The 22315-nt window shown below is 40.1% G+C and overlaps 1 protein-coding gene across 3 annotated transcripts in view; it reads left to right on the top strand.

The window, feature by feature from the left end:
- MYLK (myosin light chain kinase) overlaps positions 1 to 22315 on the top strand; it is a 196002-nt gene that overhangs the window by 163017 nt on the left and 10670 nt on the right. For all 3 annotated transcript variants that reach the window (XM_088168285.1, XM_088168286.1, XM_014871778.2), the window contains 6 exons: positions 2989 to 3291; positions 6738 to 6773; positions 6867 to 6960; positions 7943 to 8146; positions 12270 to 12487; positions 17871 to 17994. In XM_088168285.1, the coding sequence (XP_088024411.1) occupies positions 2989 to 3291; positions 6738 to 6773; positions 6867 to 6960; positions 7943 to 8146; positions 12270 to 12487; positions 17871 to 17994 (979 nt within the window). The remainder of the gene's footprint in view (positions 1 to 2988; positions 3292 to 6737; positions 6774 to 6866; positions 6961 to 7942; positions 8147 to 12269; positions 12488 to 17870; positions 17995 to 22315) is intronic.

Below are 22315 nucleotides of genomic sequence, written 5' to 3'. Positions count from 1 at the left end.
GGCTTTCATTCCTGTTTCTGATCTTCCATAGCAGCTACTACAGTATTTATACACTGAACAGAACTGCAAGCAGCAGCACATGATAGACTTCAAACAGAAATGTGCATCTTTCCAGCTCAGTAGAGTCCAGCCAAGGTTACAGGTTTTCATCTCTGCCTACCAAGAAAAATGCCTTAGGAATATAGAAATGTTCCCAAGGCTAACAGATACTAGTCTAAAGCCATGTAGCATTTCCTTTGCCACTTCTCTGCAGTGCTCACATACCTAAGCCTTGCTTCTGTAAACTATGCTGGCCAGAGGGACTCCAGTTGTCTAGGTGAGTCATGGAAAGAGAGCTCACTGAGGAAACTGAGGCCTAGGAAACTGATAAATCATGCCCAGAGTTTCATTTGGAAACAGAAGTGTGTTGAAAGTCAGCAATGAGAGGGTGTATTTTCATGTCCTGCACAGGAAGCAGGCTGCCGTGCTCTGCCAATTCAGAAACATAGGCACACTTTCTTCATATAAATTCAGTGCACAGCACTGAACACTTTCTTTTTAAAGCAACACATACATCCAGGTTTGGCTATGTGCATAGCAGATGTCAGAGAATGTGCACTGCTTTGACAAACCTCAACAGATGACACTATAAGGTGATGGACTACTGGCTTGGCCTTTTCTTCAAAGTATTTTCCTGCTGCTATCTGCAGCTGCTCTGTTCTGTTTGGATTTAGGATAAATCGTCTGTTACGTCTTCAAGTTCTATCTACATTTTGAGACGATGCAGTGATGGTTACTTAGGAAGAAAACAAGACACGGGCTGAATATACCACTTCTGTAAAGATTTTGAGAAGGACAGGAAATAATTCCCAGCAAGGTCCGCATGGATAGCAAGTTGTAGTGAAAAGAAGATGCTGTTGCCACTGTCTGACTAAAATCATGTGCCATGCCAGCAGCTCTCTGATGGCTGCTATGGGTATGGTACAAACATGCTGATACTGCAAATGGTGTAGGCACTGAATCCTCACTTCTTGCAGCTCCAGGGAGGCTGAGACAGGACCAGTACAGGGAAGAGGGTGCTGCTGCTTGGGCACCAGGAGATCCATATTCAGTTCTCATCTTTGCTACAATCTCTCTTTCTAATCTTAGACAAATCATGTAACTCATCTGTGATTCAGTTCATTATATATCTACTCTATAAATTCAGGCTTGCTAATAGCCCCTTCCATTCTGCCAGAAAATGAGGTAAGTAAAATGTGACCAGTAAGCAGGACAATAAGCTGTTCCAGAGGTTAAGGACATCTGGTCCCTGACATGTGTTTAACAAGAGATGTGCTGTATAATGATGACTCCTAGTGGAACGGTGTTTTAAGTGTTGCCAAAATGAATAAAGATAATCTTGATTCTGGCAGTCACTTTTTCTTCCACCTGGGGGTTCTCACACTGAATACAGTGGCATACTCAGTGTCCACCTCCCTTCCTTCCTCTCAGTCTTTTCCCTCATACTTGGCAATTTCTGTTTATATATCTTCTGATATGTTTAAGTTGTGAAGGGAGGTGTATTTTTCATGACAACGGAACTAAATTTTTTTTCAGAGAAGTCATTGGGCAATTAAACTTGCACTATTCCAAATAGTGAACTGATACTTAACTATCTTGATCAGATTAGACTGTCCTAATTTCCCTCTCTACGAGTTAAACCACAGCAGTCAGAGGAGAGGTTCCTTTGTCCAAGAACCAAAAGCATGTTTCTGACAAATTGTGGCTATTTCTGTCAGCTCAGTAACTTTCCTAGGAATGATAATTTGAGTATAGAAGGATGTAGTCTGTCACAGTGAGGCTTTTATCAAAGTCTACAACAGCTTCCCCCAGCATTTGGATGTTTTTATTGCTGAGAAAGTGGCAGCATTTTTTGGCTGCTTTGTCAGCTCTGCCTTCCCTACAGAGAAAGAGAAAATGTCCATTAACAGCTTGAATAAGCAAAATGGGACAGGATTTTATCAGTCCATCTTCAGTAGAACCACTGTTTGTAGCATCTCATACTTTCTATCTTTTTTTCTTTTCATCTTCTCTCATTTATCCTATCGTTTGATTTCTCTTTCAACCTTTGGCCACTAGTTCATCAACATCATCATTCTTTTGTAGGTTTTGCTAGATTATTTCTTAGAGGATTATTTCCAGAGAAGCTATTTGTTCCCTTAAAATTAACTACCACAGTTATTTTCTAGCAATTTATTTTAAAAGTCATAATATTTCTGTCTTAGAGGAACATTAATTTCAGTAATTAATCATTAGACTAAATCTTGAAAAAGTTGTATAACTGCAAGGCTTTTGTATTTTCTCAGGTGTTTGCATAGTTGGCTGCACATCTGCAAACCAGGTTCTGGTGATACTGAATTTATTTATCTAATAAGGACTTCAGTAGCAACCCTCAGCTGAGGAAATACAGAAGTTTCTATCTTCCACTTCCTCAAAAATCTCCAAAATGCATATGAGATTTTAAAAATCTCACTATTTAAATTATATATTCTAAGTTGAACTCCTTCTTACTGCAAAGTGCACTAGACTTCCAAAAACTGAATAGATTGATTTTTTCACTAAATGGCTGGCAGATAAACGCATGACCCTGTTGGCGTTGTTCCCATGCCAACGAACTGGTTCTGTCATTTCTGCTACCCAGGTGTATTTGGAAGAGTGGCACTTTCTGAGGCAGTGAAAGTGAGCAGTGGCCCTGAGGTGTAGAAGCAGATGAAGGGGGCAGAAGAAAGCACATCACAGCGATGGGACTGTCACAGGGCTGTTCCTCTGAGCAAGATCACCAAGGAGGGCTCTGTACTACTGTGGGAGATTGCAGGCATGGCTGGGACTGGTTTAGTCTCCACAGGTGCTATAAAACATTTGTGAAGCAGAGCAGTGGAATGGAAAGGGCAGGGCTGTTAGCCATGGGCAGGAACACCCTGATGGAAGCTCTGTGTGATCTCACGGTGTGCGCCGTGTGCGTTTTTGCAGACAAACCAGACCCACCTGCCGGCACTCCCTGCGCATCAGACATCCGGAGCTCCTCGCTCACCCTCTCGTGGTACGGCTCCTCTTACGACGGGGGCAGCGCCGTGCAGTCCTACACCGTGGAGATCTGGAACTCGGTGGATAACAAATGGACAGACCTCACCACCTGCCGCAGCACCTCCTTCAACGTGCAGGACCTGCAGGCTGACCGCGAGTACAAATTCCGCGTGCGAGCTGCCAACGTGTACGGCATCAGCGAGCCCAGCCAAGAGTCCGAGCTGGTAAAAGTTGGAGAGAAACAAGAAGGTTAGTTCTGACGAGGAAAAAAACATCTCAGTTCGATTGATTTCTTCCTTAAGTGTTCCTTAGCTGGGCCAGAGAGCTGCACATCCTCCTTCCCACGTGTCCCTTCTGTAAATGCTTGTGTGCTGGGCTGTAACTGTGCTTAAGTTCTTCACAGACTTCATTTGGGGGTCTGAGCACATCAGTTTTCCATACATGCAATGTGGGAACTTGGCTTCAGAGATCCCAAATCCCTGCCTTGTGAAAGCAAGCACTAATTCTCGTTCTGGCTTGCTGGGTGAATGCTGGCTGACAGAATTCTGCAGTTCAGTGCACACATAATGGGAAATGAAACCTTTCACAGATGTTATACATTCAGTCCATGCCCAGTTGGAAAATGATGGTTGGTGGCTTACCTGAAATACACCAATGGATTCATTATTGCAGCTAGCTGTATTTCCCATGCTTTCAACCCCAGCATGATAGTGTACCTCAGTCCTGTGTCCCCTAGCACACCCAGCCTGTGAATTCAAGGCTATCCTATTTTAGCATGTTGGCTTTGCAGCATTATGGATGCCAAAAATATTTTTTAGGGATTTTAGTTACAGTTGCATGTACTTTTAAAAATATTTTTCAGTATATTTTACATCTTGATTTTTGTTTAAAGTCTTCTCAAAGAGCTAATAGGGGGAGTTGGATCATTGTAGAAATTATTCAAGAACGGGTACTAAAACTTGAAACACACACGTCAGCATTATTTTTCAATAATAATTGAAAATAAATTCAGAAAGTGACCACATATTTTTGTGCACACCTCCATCTACCTACTGTGCAAGGATGACTTTGATAGTCACCTTACCAAAGAGCCCAGACCAAATAACAAATTTTACCATTTTTCCTGTCTTTGAGGACTGAACTGCGGGTTATAGCTTTCCCTCTTCATTTACGTGTGCAGGGCTTTGGAGCTTGAAGTGTTCCACATAGCCCTTGTGAAGTTGTCTTTTATTGCCAAAGGAAGACAAAATGATAGCAAAGTGATGCAGCATCACACAACTGTGTAAGCCTCTCGAACAAAAGTAAATCATATTTCTCTTCAAGTGCTAAATTGGATGCATGCTGAGGAATTATTTCCCTCTATTTGCAAGGTTTAAAACCAATCTAAATCAAGATGTACCTTCTCTTCAAAGAAGGAAAAATATCATTAGGAGTAGCAATAAAATTGAAAGGAAGCTAGATGGTATTGGCTCTTCATAATAAAATTCCCTGTATTTGAATGCCCTCTTTCTTTAGTTGCAGGACAAACACCTTCTAGGGTTGCAGACCTGACTATTTTCTTTTTTTTTTCCTAGAGCAACCACTGCCTATAGTGGACCAAAGCAAACAAGCTATTTTTCCATTTAAGTCTGAGCATTTTCTTACACAGATTCAGTACAAAAGGCTAGAAAGTGTATGACTCATTGTGATACACATTTAAAAAGGCAACAAAAAAGTTGTTTTGAGCAAAAAGAAAATGTATTCTGTTTGCAGAAGGGGGCGGTTGTCTTTGTGCTCTCAATTCCAGGGCTTATTGATTTCAAATCTTGGTATTGCAGATAGCATGGAAAAAGAGCAAATCATCTAAAGTGTGATTTTTCAAGTGTGTGAATATAACTGGTGCTTTACTTAAAAGCAGTGGGAAATGCATGTGTTCAGCACCTGTCAAAGTCAGGACTTTAAGCTGCCATCTATGTAAACACTTAGCTGAGTAACTCAGGATTTTCTAGGCTGCCAGGAAGTCTGATTACTGATGTTCATACTGAGGTGCACATATTAGCAGTGTCAGTATGATCTTAGTGAAGAAAGACATGGCTAAATTTTCACTGTGCATTTAAATAAAACGAAAATAAGGTTGTAAGTCTCAACAGATTAAAGCATGCATTGCCGTGTTTGAGGAAAATTTGGTACTGTTGACTCACTACTGAGAAAGGTTTTAGCACAGCTACTCTGCACTCACCAAGCTCAGATTTGTACCACTTCTATAATTTAGGCTTCCACTGGTGGACCAAAATGTTTCTATTCAGTGACTTCAATGCAGTGTCGCTGCAGAACCGGGCACTGACTTCTTGCCTAGGCAGTATTTGGCAGACATTACCTACTGGCAGCCTGGCTGGGAGCAGCTCCCTTACACAGCCCTTAAAAGGGGAGGAAAATGTGATGTGCTCTGTGCAGGAGTGGTTTGTAGCTGAGGAAGGTCTGAGGACAACTACCCCGGGTGGGGCAGGCTCCCTTCCCTCCCTGCTTTTCTGAAAGATCTCTGCAAATCAGCTCATCTGTGCAAGAATATGCAAGGGTTGCAACTCCAGAAAAGAAAAGAGAGGAAAGCTTTAGCAACAGACTTTATCCACTTGATTGGCTTTGCTACCAGCACACAGATGCAGCATTTTGTGCAGGATGTGAAAGGGTGATGCCTCAGACCAGCTACCTGCTCCCCCTGCACCCTTTATTTCTGTTGTTTTCTTCTCATCCTCTGCATCTAACTCTGTGCTCTGAAGCACCTAACAGCACCCAGAGTACTGCATTAATGTTTCATAACGCAGATCTGTTGACACAGGGGGGATAAATCCCTTGGCTAGGCTTGCACTATAGGATGGCTAAGTGCTGCTTCAGCAGTTATAGGAGAGTTAACAGGTCACTATGTAATAAACAGCCTTTGCAGTTTCTCAAATCACTGGTCACAGCCACAGGTCTTAGGAGCAATCCCAAGCAGTGTAAGTGATGTATAACAACATTCCAGCCATAGCCCCTTTCCCCTCATACCCATAGGCAAGAAGTAATGCTACAGGCAGTCCACGTACATGAAAATTAGAAATTAAAATCAGGACACTGAGGCCAGCTTTTACTCTGACCTAGGTCACTGGGTTCACCTGTCTTTGAGTCTGCCTGCAGAACTGAGGCTCCTTTTGGACCTCAATGATTACAAAATTCAGCCATGCTCAGGGGAATCATGCTGTTCAGATTTTCTCAATATCTTGAGTCTGAAAAGTTTGTCTGGACACTTTGCAGGGAATCTTTTCATGTACAAACTTGCCTAATTTGTGGTTTCATAATTCAAAAAAGGCACATCAAAACCAAGAAAAAATTGTCATTTAACAAGAAGTGTTATTGGTTTTAATATTTTTAATTTATTTTCTATTTCCCTGAGGTATTCTAAAGGTATTTCTTAGATGACTTTGAATTGATGCAGTATGCTGACGTTTCTAGTAGACAGGTATAATTGACATGTACTGCAAACCACAGGAACTTGATTTATTCAGAAATGGGGACTAGATTGTGACTGGATAGTCAATAGTGACGAAGAAGTGGTGAAGAAGTTAATGCACAAACTCCCTGACTGCTTTTTGCTGCTTTGCCATATCACTTGGCCATGCCAATATGGATAATTTGAATATATTATATAAAAAGTTATTAATGTCTTTTTATTTTCATCACAGAACCTAAAGAGGATGAAGCAGAGCTATCTGACGATGGTAAGAAGTGCATGTTTTAAACAGGACAAATCTGTGATCTTCCTTCATGTTTTCTGGAGGTTTTTAATCATGGTCCTTAATGCTGATTTGTAGAGGGGAAAGAAACAGAGATCGAATATCGGACGGTTACGATCAACACGGAGCAGAAGGTGTCAGATGTCTATAACATTGAAGAAAGACTGGGATCGTAAGTACTGGGCTGTGCTTTTGAAAACACAGTTTTCAAGGCTAGCAGCCAGTTATAAAGACAATGTGCATTTATTCTTTGAATGCCTTGTACTTTCAGCATGCATGCTAGTTGGGCTCCTTTGTTGTAGTAAAAGTAGATTTTAACATATGTTGGCCTCCACTCCATAAAGATCCTTTGCTCCTATTAGCTGATAATTTTAAATAGGCACTACATGTATTTCTGGCAAGGAAAATAGAACCCACAAATGAACAAAGCTAGAGGATTAATTCATTTTTCAGTGTCCTAAAAGCTATCTGAAAAAAAAAATGTACACACTGTGAACTTGCATTTCCATTCTATCCATTAGTGGTAATAAGATTATCCTGCCCACAGGCTGGAATCTCTGTTGACAGCAGCCATAATCCCAAGAGCATTAATACTATTGCTGAGAGAAGGTCAGTGATTAGCCTGGCTGTGTTTCTCAGGGCCCCAGCTCATGGTGGTGTGAACTGCAGGCCATAATAATCTTTCAGTGATCGGGGCTGAAGGCCAGGGGATCCCCTGTGCTGCCTTGAACAAATCCTGAGAAGTGTCACACAGAGGTAGAATTGTACATTACAGCAAAGGGAAACAGTACTGAAGCCTTGGGCATTCAGATTCTGATTTTACCTAAATCCTGTACCTGAGATGTCCCATCTGCTGCCCCTTCAGAGGTGTATGACCGATAGAAAACTGTATGCAGAAAGACCTGAAGTAAATCCGGGTAGGAGTCACAGTTTTTGAACCCTCCTATATAAGATTTGTTAACTGGAATGGCAGAGTATCTCTAAACGTGGTATTCATTCAAAAGTTTTTGAAGATCAGTATAGCATAATATTAATACTAAGACATTTTTATTTCAAAATAGAATGGTTGTGCTGGAATATTTAGTAGATTGTTGCTATTTGTGGTGGCCCGTATATTGCAAAAACATTTTATGGAAATAGTTATATATTTTCAGGGGAAAATTTGGACAAGTCTTCAGGCTTGTTGAAAAGAAGAATGGAAAAGTTTGGGCAGGAAAATTTTTCAAAGCATATTCTGCTAAGGAAAAAGAAAACATAAGGGATGAAATCAGCATCATGAACTGCCTACATCACCCAAAACTTGTCCAATGTGTAGATGCCTTTGAAGAAAAAGCCAACATCGTTATGGTTTTGGAAATGTAAGTATAAAGCAGAGCACACTGACAAAATTAATAATGTTGAAAATAATTGTGTGTACAAAAGTAGCAGCTTACAGACACAGGGCTGTCAAATGCTTCAGGATTTGCAGGGCCTGGATGATTTTCAGATCTTGCAAGTTTTTCCAATTATTTATTCAACTTGTTTAAACTGTGTAAGTGAATCTGTGTTAATCTCCAAAAAATCAGTCAAAATGTGCTACAGTTGTTATTGTCTAGTTTGCTTGTTTTTTAAAGTACGTGTGGTGGGCTTTTGCAGCTTTGCTCATCTTGCCCGCTTGGGAGAGGTGAGAGCAAAGTTAGCAGCAATCTGGGCTTTCATTTAGAACCTAAAATGTGTTTAAGGAGGAGATTTTTTTTTTACTTTAGGCAGTTCTAAACATGTGTTGAACAGTCTTCATAAACAATAATGGCCAACATGACCAATGTTTACATCATCCATAATGCACCTGCTTAGTGTGAATCCCATACTTGTGGCAGTACCACCTGGAAAGAAAATTAAATCCTGATCTGTGCTGATGTTTTTCCCAAAAACTTACTTTAGTGACAGTTCTGCTGCCACATCGACTTCATGTGCTCTCTGATGCAAGGAGAAGCAGTTTTCTTGCTGGCTGGAAATTCTAAGTAAGATATAAATTGTTGGAGGCAAAAGAGACTATATGTCTATTTTCTTGCTTGGCACTTGCTTAGATTATGTGCAAACTACTACTGCACTGGCATATTTCAGAGATTGGATTTTACAACCCTGGAACTTATGTGCAGGAAGGTGTTTTTATTTTTAAATTGAGCAGTTGAGCAAACTGACGATGGTAAGGGAAGGCAACCCTACTTAGCTTGGAACTGAGAGCTGGCAGACCTAATGGAAAACAGGGAGATGTATAAAGAGTCTGGAATAGCATATGGCTTTACACTCCATTCGCTCCCCCCGACAGCAAAGGGGTTTTTACTCTTTAAAAATGTAGAAAACTGCAATCAAATTTAAAGTAGTTTTGTTACCCAGCCTCACTAGGATGTGGTTTTAGTTTTGGGTGGCCACCTTTTCTGGTTTTTGAGCCCCTCCCTGACATTTCCATTGTGTCCAGCAGCAGCAGAGCAGGTCTGGGCAGTGAGGTGCTCGTGTGGCACCTCGTGTCAGTGACCTGGTAGCCTCTCTGCTGTCACATTACTCAGCTGACACAATCCCAGCCCAGAAACTGCACCTGTAAAGGGCCTCCAAGGGATCGTTTCTGATGTAGCTATTAATATAATATTTCTTTGCATATCGGAGAAGCTGTGGGAAATACCTTTAAAAGTTATTACAATCCAAGCTGTTTGTTTAATTTCCATCAGAGTTTAAATGCTTGGATTTCAAATAAATCAAGCTCATTTGCTATCAGTTTCTTTAAATCAAATTTTAGCAGTGACTGGCAGTTAGGAGCTCCCCTTCTACTCAAATTGATGAGAAGCACCCTTTGATTTTTCTTCCTGATATTTATTCTAAATTGTTCATTTTAATTTTATTCCCATATCTTTCCTGGAACATTTTAAACTTCATACTCTCTGCTTTTAACATTTCTCATTACACTATTTTATATGGTTTGATTTCATATTCAAAATAAAATCAGATTTTTTTATTATTACTTTTAAATTAAACACTATAATGATGTGCTCTTGCCTGGAAACCTTTCCATCTAACATTTACTGGAAGTCAGAAGCAAATCTCAGGCATTTCCTTTTCAAATATAGGAACATATTGGTTCCACCGTAAGAATCTTGGTGGAAAAAGTAAATCTGAAAATAGTAGCATGTTGTCACTTTAATTCAGCACTGGAGGCTAAGTGCCTCAAAGTTTGATATATTTCTCATAGTTGGTTTATTTTTACATAGATCTGAAGGGGATTATTGTATTGCAAATTAAGATTATTGGAACAAAATCTCAGTACTACCTTCTATCATCATTTGATGTGATTTAGATTAGTACAAGTTACTTGGGTTTTTTCTTTTTTTCTAAGGTAGATTTTTAAAAATGCAGTTGAGTATTTGCCTGGGCAACTCCACGGTAAATTCTTCTCACTGTTCCTACTGGACGAAAACCTTAGATGAGTATTCTGTGATTCTGTAGATAAGAATATTTTCCTATATGACTCATGTAGAGAAGACTGAAAAGAGAAGAACCCAGATAAAATAGATTTGGATTCTGAACTAGTTGTTTGAACAAAGCCAACTTCTCCTTCTGTGTACATATAGAACCTCATCCACACTGATTTTATTCAGTTTCCTAACCTGGAAAAAATCAAATTGGATTTGGCCCCTGAAATAAATGCAACAGTATTCATCCCATAAATGCATTGCAGTTTAATCTACCATTGTTACCAGTGTTGAGAGCTCCCATGGTAAAAACAGCAGGCAGATGTATTAACAGTGGTTCTTTTACAAAAATATGCTAAAATATGCTAAAAAATGGTAAAAGACAATGGTACAATTTCTGAAAAGTTTTCCCTTTAGGGATCTGAAAAGGGTGGCACTTTTATAGTCACTACCTGCTTTAAACAGTCAGAAACAACTGGTGCATTTCAGTATGAGCATGAAGTTGAAGAATACTCCAGATATAAACATTTTGCCTGCAGATGTTTTCATAAACACCCATAATAGTTAGTGTCTTAGCAAAGCAACAACACACTAGATCCCATGAATGTTTATTCAACAGGTCTGGCAATACTATAACTTTATGTTACAAATGTGCTCTAATCCAAAATAACCTCTCAGTTTGTCAAGCATATGCTCTTCTTACTATTTTCATATTCATAGGAAACCGCAATAGCATTTCTAATTACATATTTTCTGAAATTTTATAGCCAAAGCAAGAAATGCAACCAGAACTTCAGATGTTTCAAATTCAGTTTGGTACGTGAGGGATATAATCATGTATCTGGCAACCTGCAAACATGGCAAGGCTGCTTTTCAGTTGCATGTTTTCCTTCTGTAACTGAAATGTGCAATTGCCTTTGGCAATAACCGTGAATGCTGCAAAATATTAAACCATATAAGGACCATGGTGTGTTTAATTTCTAAAAGCAAAGCTGCTCTTCACTATGTGCTCCGTTCTTTATGGGTCATTCACCTAGAGCATAAGAAAAAAGTATTTCCTATCTTCAGATGCAAGCAAATAAAGCAATTGAGAGATTACTCAAATTTTTTTTTAAAAGTAAAATAAATAAAAAAATCCCAAAGAAACAAAACGCAAACAAAAACAGAACAAAAAACCCCACCAAACCCAATAAGCCACAACTTAAATTATGCTTTATTAAATCTAGATTAAAAATGTCCCACTTCAGTTGCACGAACAATTCAATCCAGGAGATGCTACCCTGGAAAGACCCAATTATTTCACATCCTAAATTAGCATTAAAATGGAACTGACCTACAAGGAGTGTGATGAGGGCTCAGCTAAAAATACCAACACAGAAAGCGTTGTGGGTTATATCTTTCTCCTGTCATAGCTGAGGAGGAAACTCCCTCTGAGCTCACTTGGGTCAGTAATTTACCCTTTGAGTTTGCATTCCAGTTAACCATATAATGGGAATTTTTCCTCCCTCAGCCTTTGTCGCTCTCAATCTCTTTTCTTCCTGAATTTTTGCTCATCTGCTTGCAGTTTTGTCCTCTTTCCCTGGGACTCATTCTATGTATTTTAGTTTTATTTCTAAATTATCTGCACTGATGGATCACAGGAGAGAAGGAAGAAGTGGGAATTGTGTGCTCGGAGTCGGGAGCAGTGTTACAAGCACGTGTGTGCAGGGTGGCAGTCACACAGACACACTTCCCTGTCAGCTGCAGGTGACACAGTCCTACAGGCAGGATGTAAATCCCTCCTGCCTGGAGTAACAGCATCAGTGTTTCAGAGTCCCCACCTGCGACAGAGATTCAGAACAGAAAACATCTATTGATTTATACCACACAAAAGAGGGGATTCTTCCCACCCTTGTGTCTATGGAAAATGCCATTATAAAGCACAGATAGCATCGTGACTGCTGCAAGCTTGAACTCTCTGTATTGCTGTAAAAAGAAAGCCTGATTATTCCCCAAAGGAATAAGTTACAGAAGTCTTTCTTTATTCTGTCTTTCATAGGGTTTCTGGAGGAGAACTCTTTGAACGAATCATTGATGAAGACTTTGAACTGACTGAAAGAGAGTGCATTAAATACATGAAGCAGATTTCAGAAGGAGTTCAATACATTCATAAGCAGGGTATTGTCCACTTGGATTTGAAGCCAGAAAATATTATGTGTGTCAACAAGACTGGTACAAGTATCAAACTCATTGACTTTGGACTCGCAAGAAGATTAGGTAATGAATTCTCTGACTAATTCAGTATCACAGGGGGAAAGGGCAGCACAAACAGTAATTCATGCTACCTACTATAAAGACAGTAAATAGATGTTTCCTATAAATATTTCTGGTTTTAGGAAAAAATAGAAAAGGGAAAAAAGAAATTCAAGAGTGAGAGTAGGGCACCTCATCTTCAAGAGGAGTTTGCAGTGAGGTGTACAGAATCTGCCTGTCCATTTCTACAGCAGGGTATCCCTGTAGATTCCACCTAAAATACACAGTAATACTAATATCAAAAATACTTACATTTGGTACCATAAAGCACTAACTTTCTAAGTACTTCATGAACACTACCATTTCTTTAAACTTTTTAACAGCAGAAATTAAGGTGATGCTCTAGAAAGCCTTTCAGATAATTACAGTAATTTTACCTTTTCCCATCATTTTTATCATTTCTTATCTTAAACAGCAGGATATTGTCATACATGTTAAACATCAGAGGAATTCTATAAAAAACTGTGTAATAGAACTACTTAAAAATAATGCAACAGGGGGAAATTCAATTTGACAAGCCCTTCCTGTTCCTAAGCTGATTTTTAGCTGCTTTCTATCATTCATTTTGGTCTAAACTTCCAACATGCTCTGCAACTTGAAAGCCAAAGACCTTCAAAGGTTCTTGTCTTCATACTGCTCAGCTCTAAAGAGCAGCCCTTCAGTTTTGTTTTCAGTATTAAACAATACCAATATCCCACACTGATCTTTTTTCATCTTGCATTTTCACGAAATATTTATTTCATTTCATGAAATAAAAATCATTCCAGGAATTAAAAGGAACAAAAATAGTTTATGAACCTGTTACACTGGGAGAGCTGTGATTTGTGGCTCTTCTGACATTAATTGATAGGAACAACTTATATTAATTCCTACTCTTTATATAACAGGGTCCACAAGTGGATTCTTACTTGAAATATTTTGCCCTCCACCTTCAAAAAAGCAAAAATTTAAAAATTTTTAATACTTGTTAAAAAATAAATCCTGAATTTTGAGAGTACAGGTGAATTACGACCACCTACCTTTTGTTATCTGCCTAAATGCAGCTCATCCTACTTCTTTTGACACTTAAATGACAGACTACTGCATTCCCAAGATTATAATTTTACTAAAACAAACCAGGAATGGTTTGTTGAATGAATAAAGGAAAATAAGTCTGCTTTGAAGAATTTTAGATGATTTTCTGCTCCAAAAGTGTATTAAATGAATCTTGGTCACATGGACACTGTTAACTCAGATATAGGATGTTTATTTTATTTATTAAAAAAGGAGAAAACTGCCATTTCTGTTCCATCACCAATACAGAGCCAGGAGTGTTCTGGGAACATGAACTGATTTAGTTCTTGTTCAGGAAACAGATGAACTGTTAACCAAGTTCCAGTGCTGGTGTTTCTGTGTGAGAGGTGTGGGAAAGATTTCAGCCCATGATGTTCCAGCTGTCAGCTTGAAAACTGTACATTAACTGCTGCACTGAGTGGATTCCATCAACACAAGATATAAAGTAAACACAGAATGGCCTTTTTATAGAAACTTCTGCAGCTACCTTTTTAACTTCAGACCACAGTTAAGCCCACGTTTAGCAAACAGAAGATTCTATTTTCAGTAGCCTGTTCATATCCATCAGATTTCCCACTTTTCTGTTAAATCTTGTGGCATCACAGTGCATGGCATGGCTGACACCAGCTTGTGAGCTGCTCCAGTCAGGCCATAGATAGGAAATCTCTAAACTCCAGATAACTCTACTCAATGTAGAAGGATAAGAGCTGTGGGCACAAAGGCTGATTCTGATTTTACAACACTGCGCATTCATTTGGCTTAATATGCTTCTAATTCCTGCCAGGTTCCAGTGTAGGTATTTGCTGTACATCAGCCTGCCATTCTGGATAACTCCTTCGTGGGTGGCATTCCTTAGGAAGAGAAAGGTCCTTTCCATTCCACTCACAGCAAGCATAAGCACTGTTTTAATTGCAAAAAATAACCGTAACATTTCAGTTGAGATGGTTTCCAAGAGTAGAAAACAACTTTTACTATTTCATTTACTTACAAAAATAGCTGAAAACACTTCATTAATGCCTGCTTCTTGCCAGTTGTCTTATGTGGTGCACTGAGGGCACATTCCTCCTCCTTGTGTTCCTTCAAGCTTTGTGACTTTGAAATTGGCTGTCAAATTCACTTTGGCATTGATAGATGTGGGATTGGAGCTCTCATCCTACAGACCTGACCCTGACTGAGCAGAAACTGCTCAGCCAAGAGACTGCTGAAGGGAGCAGTGGCTGATTCTGCACTTCAGCTTCTGAGATTTAACTTTTTGTAACTAGTGCAAACTAGTGCCTTTAAATATTCAGTGTTTTGATCAGTTTTAACGATATTAGGATCAGCTCCTTCTGCAGTCATCTTCTGCAGCTAATTAGTTCTCTTGCACTGTCAGGAAATACCAAAGCTGCAGCGGGATATTTTCCTGACCTTTTTTGGTGTGCTGAGGAACACATGTAGAAAATTGTTTAAGATAAACTTCTGGAGGAGAAAAGAGAATGGTTTTTGAGTACTGTAAAGATATATTTTTTAATCAGTTGATTATACACAGTGTCAGCAACAGTTTCCAGCTAGCTTGTCAGCTTTCTATCTGAACTAAGGGATATCCAAACACAGATCTTACTTGTATACTAAGCTTGCAAACAACTGGGTAAAGACTTGACATATAACTGCATAGAAAGGGTCTTACTCTTTTCCTTTCTTTTTTCTTTTATACACAGAAAATGCTGTGTCAGTTCTTTCACACTGTATGCTTGCACTCAAATGCCATATTTTAAAAAAAATCCCACATTTCTCTGACCTGTGGGCAGCACATTTTATACACCAGCCTTTTGCATACACACTTGCTCATGGTAGTTTACACAGAGCACAGAAAAGCCTCCAAACTTGGATGTGGAAACCTGAGCCTGAGACTTGGATGATCATGATGAAGCCTTTAGAAAATAGATTCATTGTGATAAATTTCAGTAATTTCTTGTAAAGACAGCTGGAAAAAAAAATTGTAAGCATTGACCTTAAAATGAAGGCGGATGGGAAAATGGGATCTTAGGCTTCCCGTTGGCACTTCAAAAAGGAAGGTGATCTCTCACTGCTTATTGCCACTGTGGAGAACACATTGCCCTTCTTTTAGGTTATTTTTGATGCCATGTTAGAAAAAGCATCATACATTTTGGAGTAAGAAAACTCTGATTATGTGACTGTAGGGATACTGTAGAATACTTTTTGAATGTGCTTTTTAAGAGATAGTCAGAGAGCAGGTGGGTCTTGATGTTGGTGAACTTGCATGGGAGGATCTGGGTAATTTCCTGCAACTGCACCCAGGCATTGTTCTCTCTGTTTCTATCTCTAAAACTGGTGGGAGCAGGAAAAACATGTGAAAATGAGGTTTCTGCAATTAATTTACTATAACCATACCTGAAGAGAGCAAAAAAAGGTGTTACAGCATTTAAAATGGGAAACTGCAAGTGAATTGTTGTGGTTGTGCTCAAAAGCTGCCACAAGCATGGTGTTTAATCATTAAGCAAGTTATTAACCCCATATATGTTTCAGATTTCATTGGTAAATTGGGGATTTGTGTTCCTCAAAAGAGCACTAGCTCAGGTGTTTGATTCTATTTCCTGAAATGCCTTTAGAGCTTTCAGTGGAGCTAAATTTGGGAGTGGTGTGTGCACTGGGATCAGTAGTTATGTTGCAAAACTTGGTAAATTAAATTCTGATAAATAAAAATAATCTATTCAGATTCAGTGTTGTGGACAGGTTGCTTCTTTTTGTAGACTCCTCTAAACTTTGATTTGCAGTTGTTGGAAGATTTTTTAGTTTTTCTCTTGATTATAGAGCTGCAAATCCCATACTCGTGGTAACTGTAACAGGAGCAGGACTGGAATATGTTACATCTGTTTGCCTTCCCATCCATACCTGTTTTGTTTAGACGGTAATCTCTTTGGGAGAGCAATGGTTCCTCTCTAGCATATTCTGCTGTGCCTAATCTGGCTGCTGCTCTTGCACAAAAACAAATCTAATGCAGTGAATCTCGGTTAAGGCATACACTGATGGTTCAGGCAGATGTGCAGACTGGACATGAGTTTCTCAACGTAAATCCAAGCCTGTTTCAAGTTAGACCCAATTTATATTCTGACATTTTTTTATATTTTTACAATACAATTCTGTTACTGGGATGTGAGTTTTCCCCCCACCCCATTCCCTAAGCTATTCCTTAGTTTTGTTTCTTCCTGACCTTGCTTATTCTTTTCTTCTTCCCGTCAGATTTAGAACAAGCATGGACAAAAATGAGCCCACTGAGATTTGCCTAAGAATTTCTAACTTAATGACTCTGTGTTTCACACTATACTAGAATGTAGACATATCACTCACTTGCACACTGGCAGCACAATCTGGCAGTAATTGGCTATGAACAGGTTTTTCTCTTACCTGCACTTTCCAGCAGGACAATACTGGTGGGTCAGCACAAGAAGAATATCAAGCCAGTTCATGTGTCTCAAGAGTTCATTCTTTCAGTTCATACTGGAGTAGTAGTTTCACTGTAGATCATTTTAAATGCATCTACAGAGTGTTGGAGCAGAGCAAATCTAGAATAGCTGTGCTACAGGCCAGCTGAACAGAAGTTTGGAGCAGCTGGTGACTGCCAGCTGGTGATTTGTGCTTTCCCTTCACCAAAGGTGTGCTTGTAGGCAGCCTGGTTTTGAGAGCAAGTCCAGCTTTACCTGTGAGGTAGTGATCTGACTAGTGCACATCATCTACTCTTTCTCTTGTTTCACTGCTGGCCTGTGCCACTTCAAATTTAAGAGGCTTGCAACCCACTAGTGATTTTCTTTCCTGTTTACACTAAAAGAAAATGTGTTGCACTGAAATAGTTATTTTCTATTGTTATAATTTTAGCACTACTGACTCTTTTTACCACAACATGCAGAGCACCAAGCTTTGATAAATATCCAATAATTTGTGAAAACTGTAGCTTCTTTCTGACACTGCAGTCCTGCAGTTCTCTTGTGCAACTGCTAAAGGAATGGAGGCTCAAACACTTTTTTACTTCAGGACATACAAATCTGAATTAAGTACTGATGGCTCTCCTTTTTCATAGATTTGGTCTTGTGGAAGCTCCTTGCAATAGGAACCTTCTTATGTGCCTTATGTATCAGCTACGAAAACAGCAATTCAGGCATCATTTATTTCTTCTGATATGGATCTTTAACAAAATCACAAATATTAGGGCAAATCCGGTTTTCCTGTTACTGGAAAATAACTGTTTTTTTAAAATCTCCATGCAGCAGTTAATGGTTTTCTCTTTCATTCTTCACAGAAAATGCAGGCTCTCTGAAAGTCCTCTTTGGGACACCTGAGTTTGTGGCTCCAGAAGTTATAAACTATGAACCTATTGGATATGAAACAGATATGTGGAGTATAGGAGTTATCTGCTACATTTTGTGAGTACTTTTCTATTCTTCAATTCACAAATCCTGACAGCACTGGACATACAAAATCTTCATCAACTTTTGAAGTTTTCAAGCCTTTTGTGTTGTAATTAGCACCTCCAGCATGTTTAATAAAACTTCACTGTTCTCTGAAGGGTGCAATTGGTAAACTGCAGAACTGGCAGTTCTGGAAATTCAACTATTTGGTGTTATTCTTCTTACATCATAAACCAGCAATGCCTCATCTCATTTAAAAAGACAATGTGACTGTTTTATTATTTAATTCAAACTATTTTTCCTTTTCAGATCTTAAAGAGAAATATTTGAGCATGCACTAATAACCAATAATTTCCATTCTTTTATTCCATAAGAGAAAAATTTTGTGAAACTTTGGGGTCTCGTGGGACACACTGAAGTATCGCAGCATTACCATATCTGTTCACAGTGCATTTTAATCTATTACCAAACACAAGCCACTGCATACATTTTATAAGCAGCATGGATTAAGCTCATGGAAACACTTTAGAAGATGGTTGGCTGCAGCTCTTGGTTAAGTATTTCAGTATTAGATTTGATTTTTATATATTATTGGATACAGCATGCTTATAAACAAGAGTGGATCTAGAGAGATGTATATGGAAATAACATCTCCATGCTTTGACCAACAAGTGGTTTTCTTCCAGCAGTGATTTTACACATTTGATGCCATATAAACACGTGAGAAGCTTTGGAGCATGGCTCCTTCTCCCTTGTTCCAGCTTCATTAATAAGGCCACTGCAGATCTGCTTTGTACTGGTTCTTTAAAAAGATTCTTCTCAATACCTTTCTTTTATTAAAGAGTCCCCTCTGCCCTGGCTATCCTGTTCATTGACACCTGGCAATGCACAGTTCTTGGCCTCAGTTTTACTCAGTCGTTCTGTGCTCCTGCTTTTCTCATGAGCCTGCACTTGTTCATGCTCTTCTCATTTCCAAACTGAGCAACACAATTTCCTTACTTGGCCTATGCAAAAGCTACCACATCGACTCCCTCTTACTCCCAGCAAAGACTCGGAATATTTCTGTTATCTTCAGTTTCAGATGTGAAGTGTGCTCCACGCTTCAAGGTCACTTCGCTCCGCCAGTTTATTTACAGGGCTTCTATTTTCCATTCACTCCCAAGCACTTCTTTCTAGATCTTGAAAGCTCCTTTGGATCTGCATTCACGCAGCCCACCCAGGCAGATGACAAATGCCCAGATGCCCGCGGCTCCCGGGATGGGAGCGGGACGGCGGAGCGGGAGCATCCCTCGGTGCAGCAGCGCCGCCTGCAGCCCGCCCGCCCCGCGGCACGGCCCGCGCCGCTCCCGGGCCTTGGGGCCGTGCGCTGTTGGCAGAGTTCCGTGCGCTCCCAGCCCGAGCAGCGAGGCACAAGTCGGTGCTGGCCCCCAGTGCTCCCGGGGAGCGCAGCCAGGGCTGCCGCTCCAGGGCGGCTCTGCTGGGGAACAGCGCCGACACAAAGCGAAGGGAACAGGTGCGGAAAAGGCGACATGTCTTGCCGAAGACCGGTCAGCTTCTTCCCAGTTCCTCTGTGCCAAGCAGGATATCTGGATGCTGTACCATTCAGCTGATGGGGTTGGGTGGTGTTACACTCATTCAGCTGATCGGATATACCTTGTGAAATATATTATTTGTTTGCTAAGGTATAGTTAAGCTCATTTAACCTGTCATAAATGGAAACATGCATTACCCAAACACAACGAAAAATATTTATTTTGATGCATTGCTGTTGCCACAATAATAACTAGGAGTGATAATCAGCTTTTGTCTTTCTTGCCGTAAGAATAAAGTAATAGGAGTTAGGGAGGACGCGTGAGTCATCTCTTGGACTTCACCTCTCCACCCTAGACTGACAGAGGTTCCCAATCAGTCTTAACTTTCTTACAGCCCAGCTATTCTTACAGACTCACAACTATGAGCCATTATCCAAAATGAACTATCACATCATCATTACAGAATGCAAATAAAAGTCATTGAGAACTGCATCTCTCTTTAGTTGCAGTTCTGCTTTCCTGTTTTGATTGTAAGCTCAGAACTGCCAAATCTCACACCTGAAGTGCAAGACACACTCCCTTGCTGTCTGTCCCACACAGCATCACTGTGGTCATACCTGGGCATGTGCATCCCCTCTCCCCTGCCCTGGCAGTGGGGCCCTGCAGGCAGAGGAGAGCACTGGACTTAAGGGCAGCTTTGCTACTGATGGCCCAGAGCTGCTGTGCCCCTCATCTGTCCCAAGGGAAGCAGCAGGGAACACAACAGCATCACTTGCCATAACACCCGCCTGAGAGGTGACTGTGTTTCCATGATGTGCTGCACAACAATGGAAACAAACTGGCTTTAGCAGAGAGCTGCTGAAGTGAGCTCTGTGAGTGAAGGCTCTTCCCTGCAGAAGAATAAATGGTTGGATGTAATCTTAAGTAGGAAGCAGGGTGACAGCACTCCTCCAAAACCCTGCAGCAAAACCTCTCCCCAGCCCTCTGCTATGCAGATGTAAGTACAGATATTGCACTCCCTGCTGGGATACTGCATCTGCGTTCCTTCTGGCACGACTGATTTAATTCCATCCTACAGTTCATGGGTTCCCTCTCTACATTTCTAAACTACATATTAAATCCTTTTAATCTTCCTAGATAACTTATTCAGTCCTGTCTCTTCATCTGTCTTTGTTCTTCCTTAAATTTCCGTTTGTATTCTCCACCTCATGTTTTTTATCTTCCACTTTTATCTTGTATTCTGTCCTGTTCTGCATCACAGTACTGTTCCACATACTTAAGTTGATCTATTGCCTTTGAAATAACAGGCCACAAATATTATAGCTTGTGTATATCATCTCCATTTATGTCTGTTTCGGTGTTTCTTTCTGCATTTCCAATAATCTTTATCTAATGAAGGTTAAACGTCCTGAATTCTTTCCAGCTCTTTCTGTTCCATTTATTCTTCTGGGCATTGCTGAATTTACATGTTTTTTCTATTTCTAGTTCTTTTCTGATGATCAATTTGGATAATCATTGCTTTGAATATTTAGTAATCTGAAACAATTTCTAATTTTTATTTCAAAACAATTTTCAGTCTAAGGTTCCAGCACTGCATGGGCATGCATTGAATGTGGATTGCTCTTTTTCTTCAGGCACCATAAGATCCAAGTGGTTTCAGGGAGGAATTATCTGTGGCTGATTCAAACCCCTGCTTGTGTTCCAATAGTTCTCCTTGCTTTATCAGTGCCAGGCTGTTTATCTTTTCAGCATAGTTGATCTCCGTCAATTAATATTTTTTTAATATACTTTATCTTGCACTGTGTTTTAATATCACATTTGATCTTGCTGTATACTCTTCTCCTTCAGCACCTTCCTAACAGCACACACCCTGATTCTTCAAACAATCCCTTTTGCTTTTATCCATTGTGTTGTTCATCACTGCTGTTCCCCCTCCCTTGTTTGGCAGTTTGGGTTGGTTGAAAGATCTTCCAGCATCGTTCATCTTGAGGTGTGCTGGCTTGGAACAGGGATAAAGCCAGGCACTGCTGGCTTACACTCGGCTCCATGTCATGGTAAAAGTTTATACCTCTTTATATTAAAGATGTGAGAGCACTCCTTGTTCTTTCCTTAAACTAAGTTAGGAAGGCTTTAATGTCAGACTGCACCACTCAAAAGAAAATGTTTTATTTGTTCAGTGGCACTGGCAAACTGTGGTTCCTCATTAATCCACTGGGCATGTGAAACAAGGAGGAGGACAGCAATAACACCCTTGCTTCAGCAGAGCTGTCTTCCTTTACATGGGTTCAGTGGGCTGCTTCTTGCAGAGAGGACCAGTATGGGCTGTCTCATGGCTGTGCGTCCCTGACAAAGTATCCTTGGACTATTTATTTGCTTTAGTTCACTTGAAAAAGAATTAATTCTCTACATGATCTCCAGGGTGTCATCATCACAGGCTTATTTGACATGCCCTGCACAGGTTTATCAGAAGCAGATACCAAGACTTGTTCATACTGAGATTGTTACTTTTTGTGCTGCCAGCGCAAGGCAAAGCCTGTAAGGAGGAGCTGAGTGCCAGCAGTCCCGGGCAGTTAGTGCTGCAAGCATTGCAGAGGAATGCTCATAGTCTGACCCTTTGAGAAAAGCAGCAAAGCCATCTTCCCTGGATTAGTGGGAGTCTTAATGCAAAGATTTCTAGTCGAAATGCCATGGTGTTTGTTACATAGGAATGAAATTTGCATCCACATTGGACCCTTTTCGTCTTAAGATTTCTAAGTCTGTACTCAGAGCTTTGTTAGAACAGACCGATAAATGTTAAGGAACTC

Source organism: Sturnus vulgaris, chromosome 7, assembly GCF_052056855.1.
Source record: "Sturnus vulgaris isolate bStuVul1 chromosome 7, bStuVul1.hap1, whole genome shotgun sequence".
Classification (NCBI taxonomy): domain Eukaryota; kingdom Metazoa; phylum Chordata; class Aves; order Passeriformes; family Sturnidae; genus Sturnus; species Sturnus vulgaris.
This window is presented reverse-complemented; position numbering and strand designations above follow the sequence as displayed.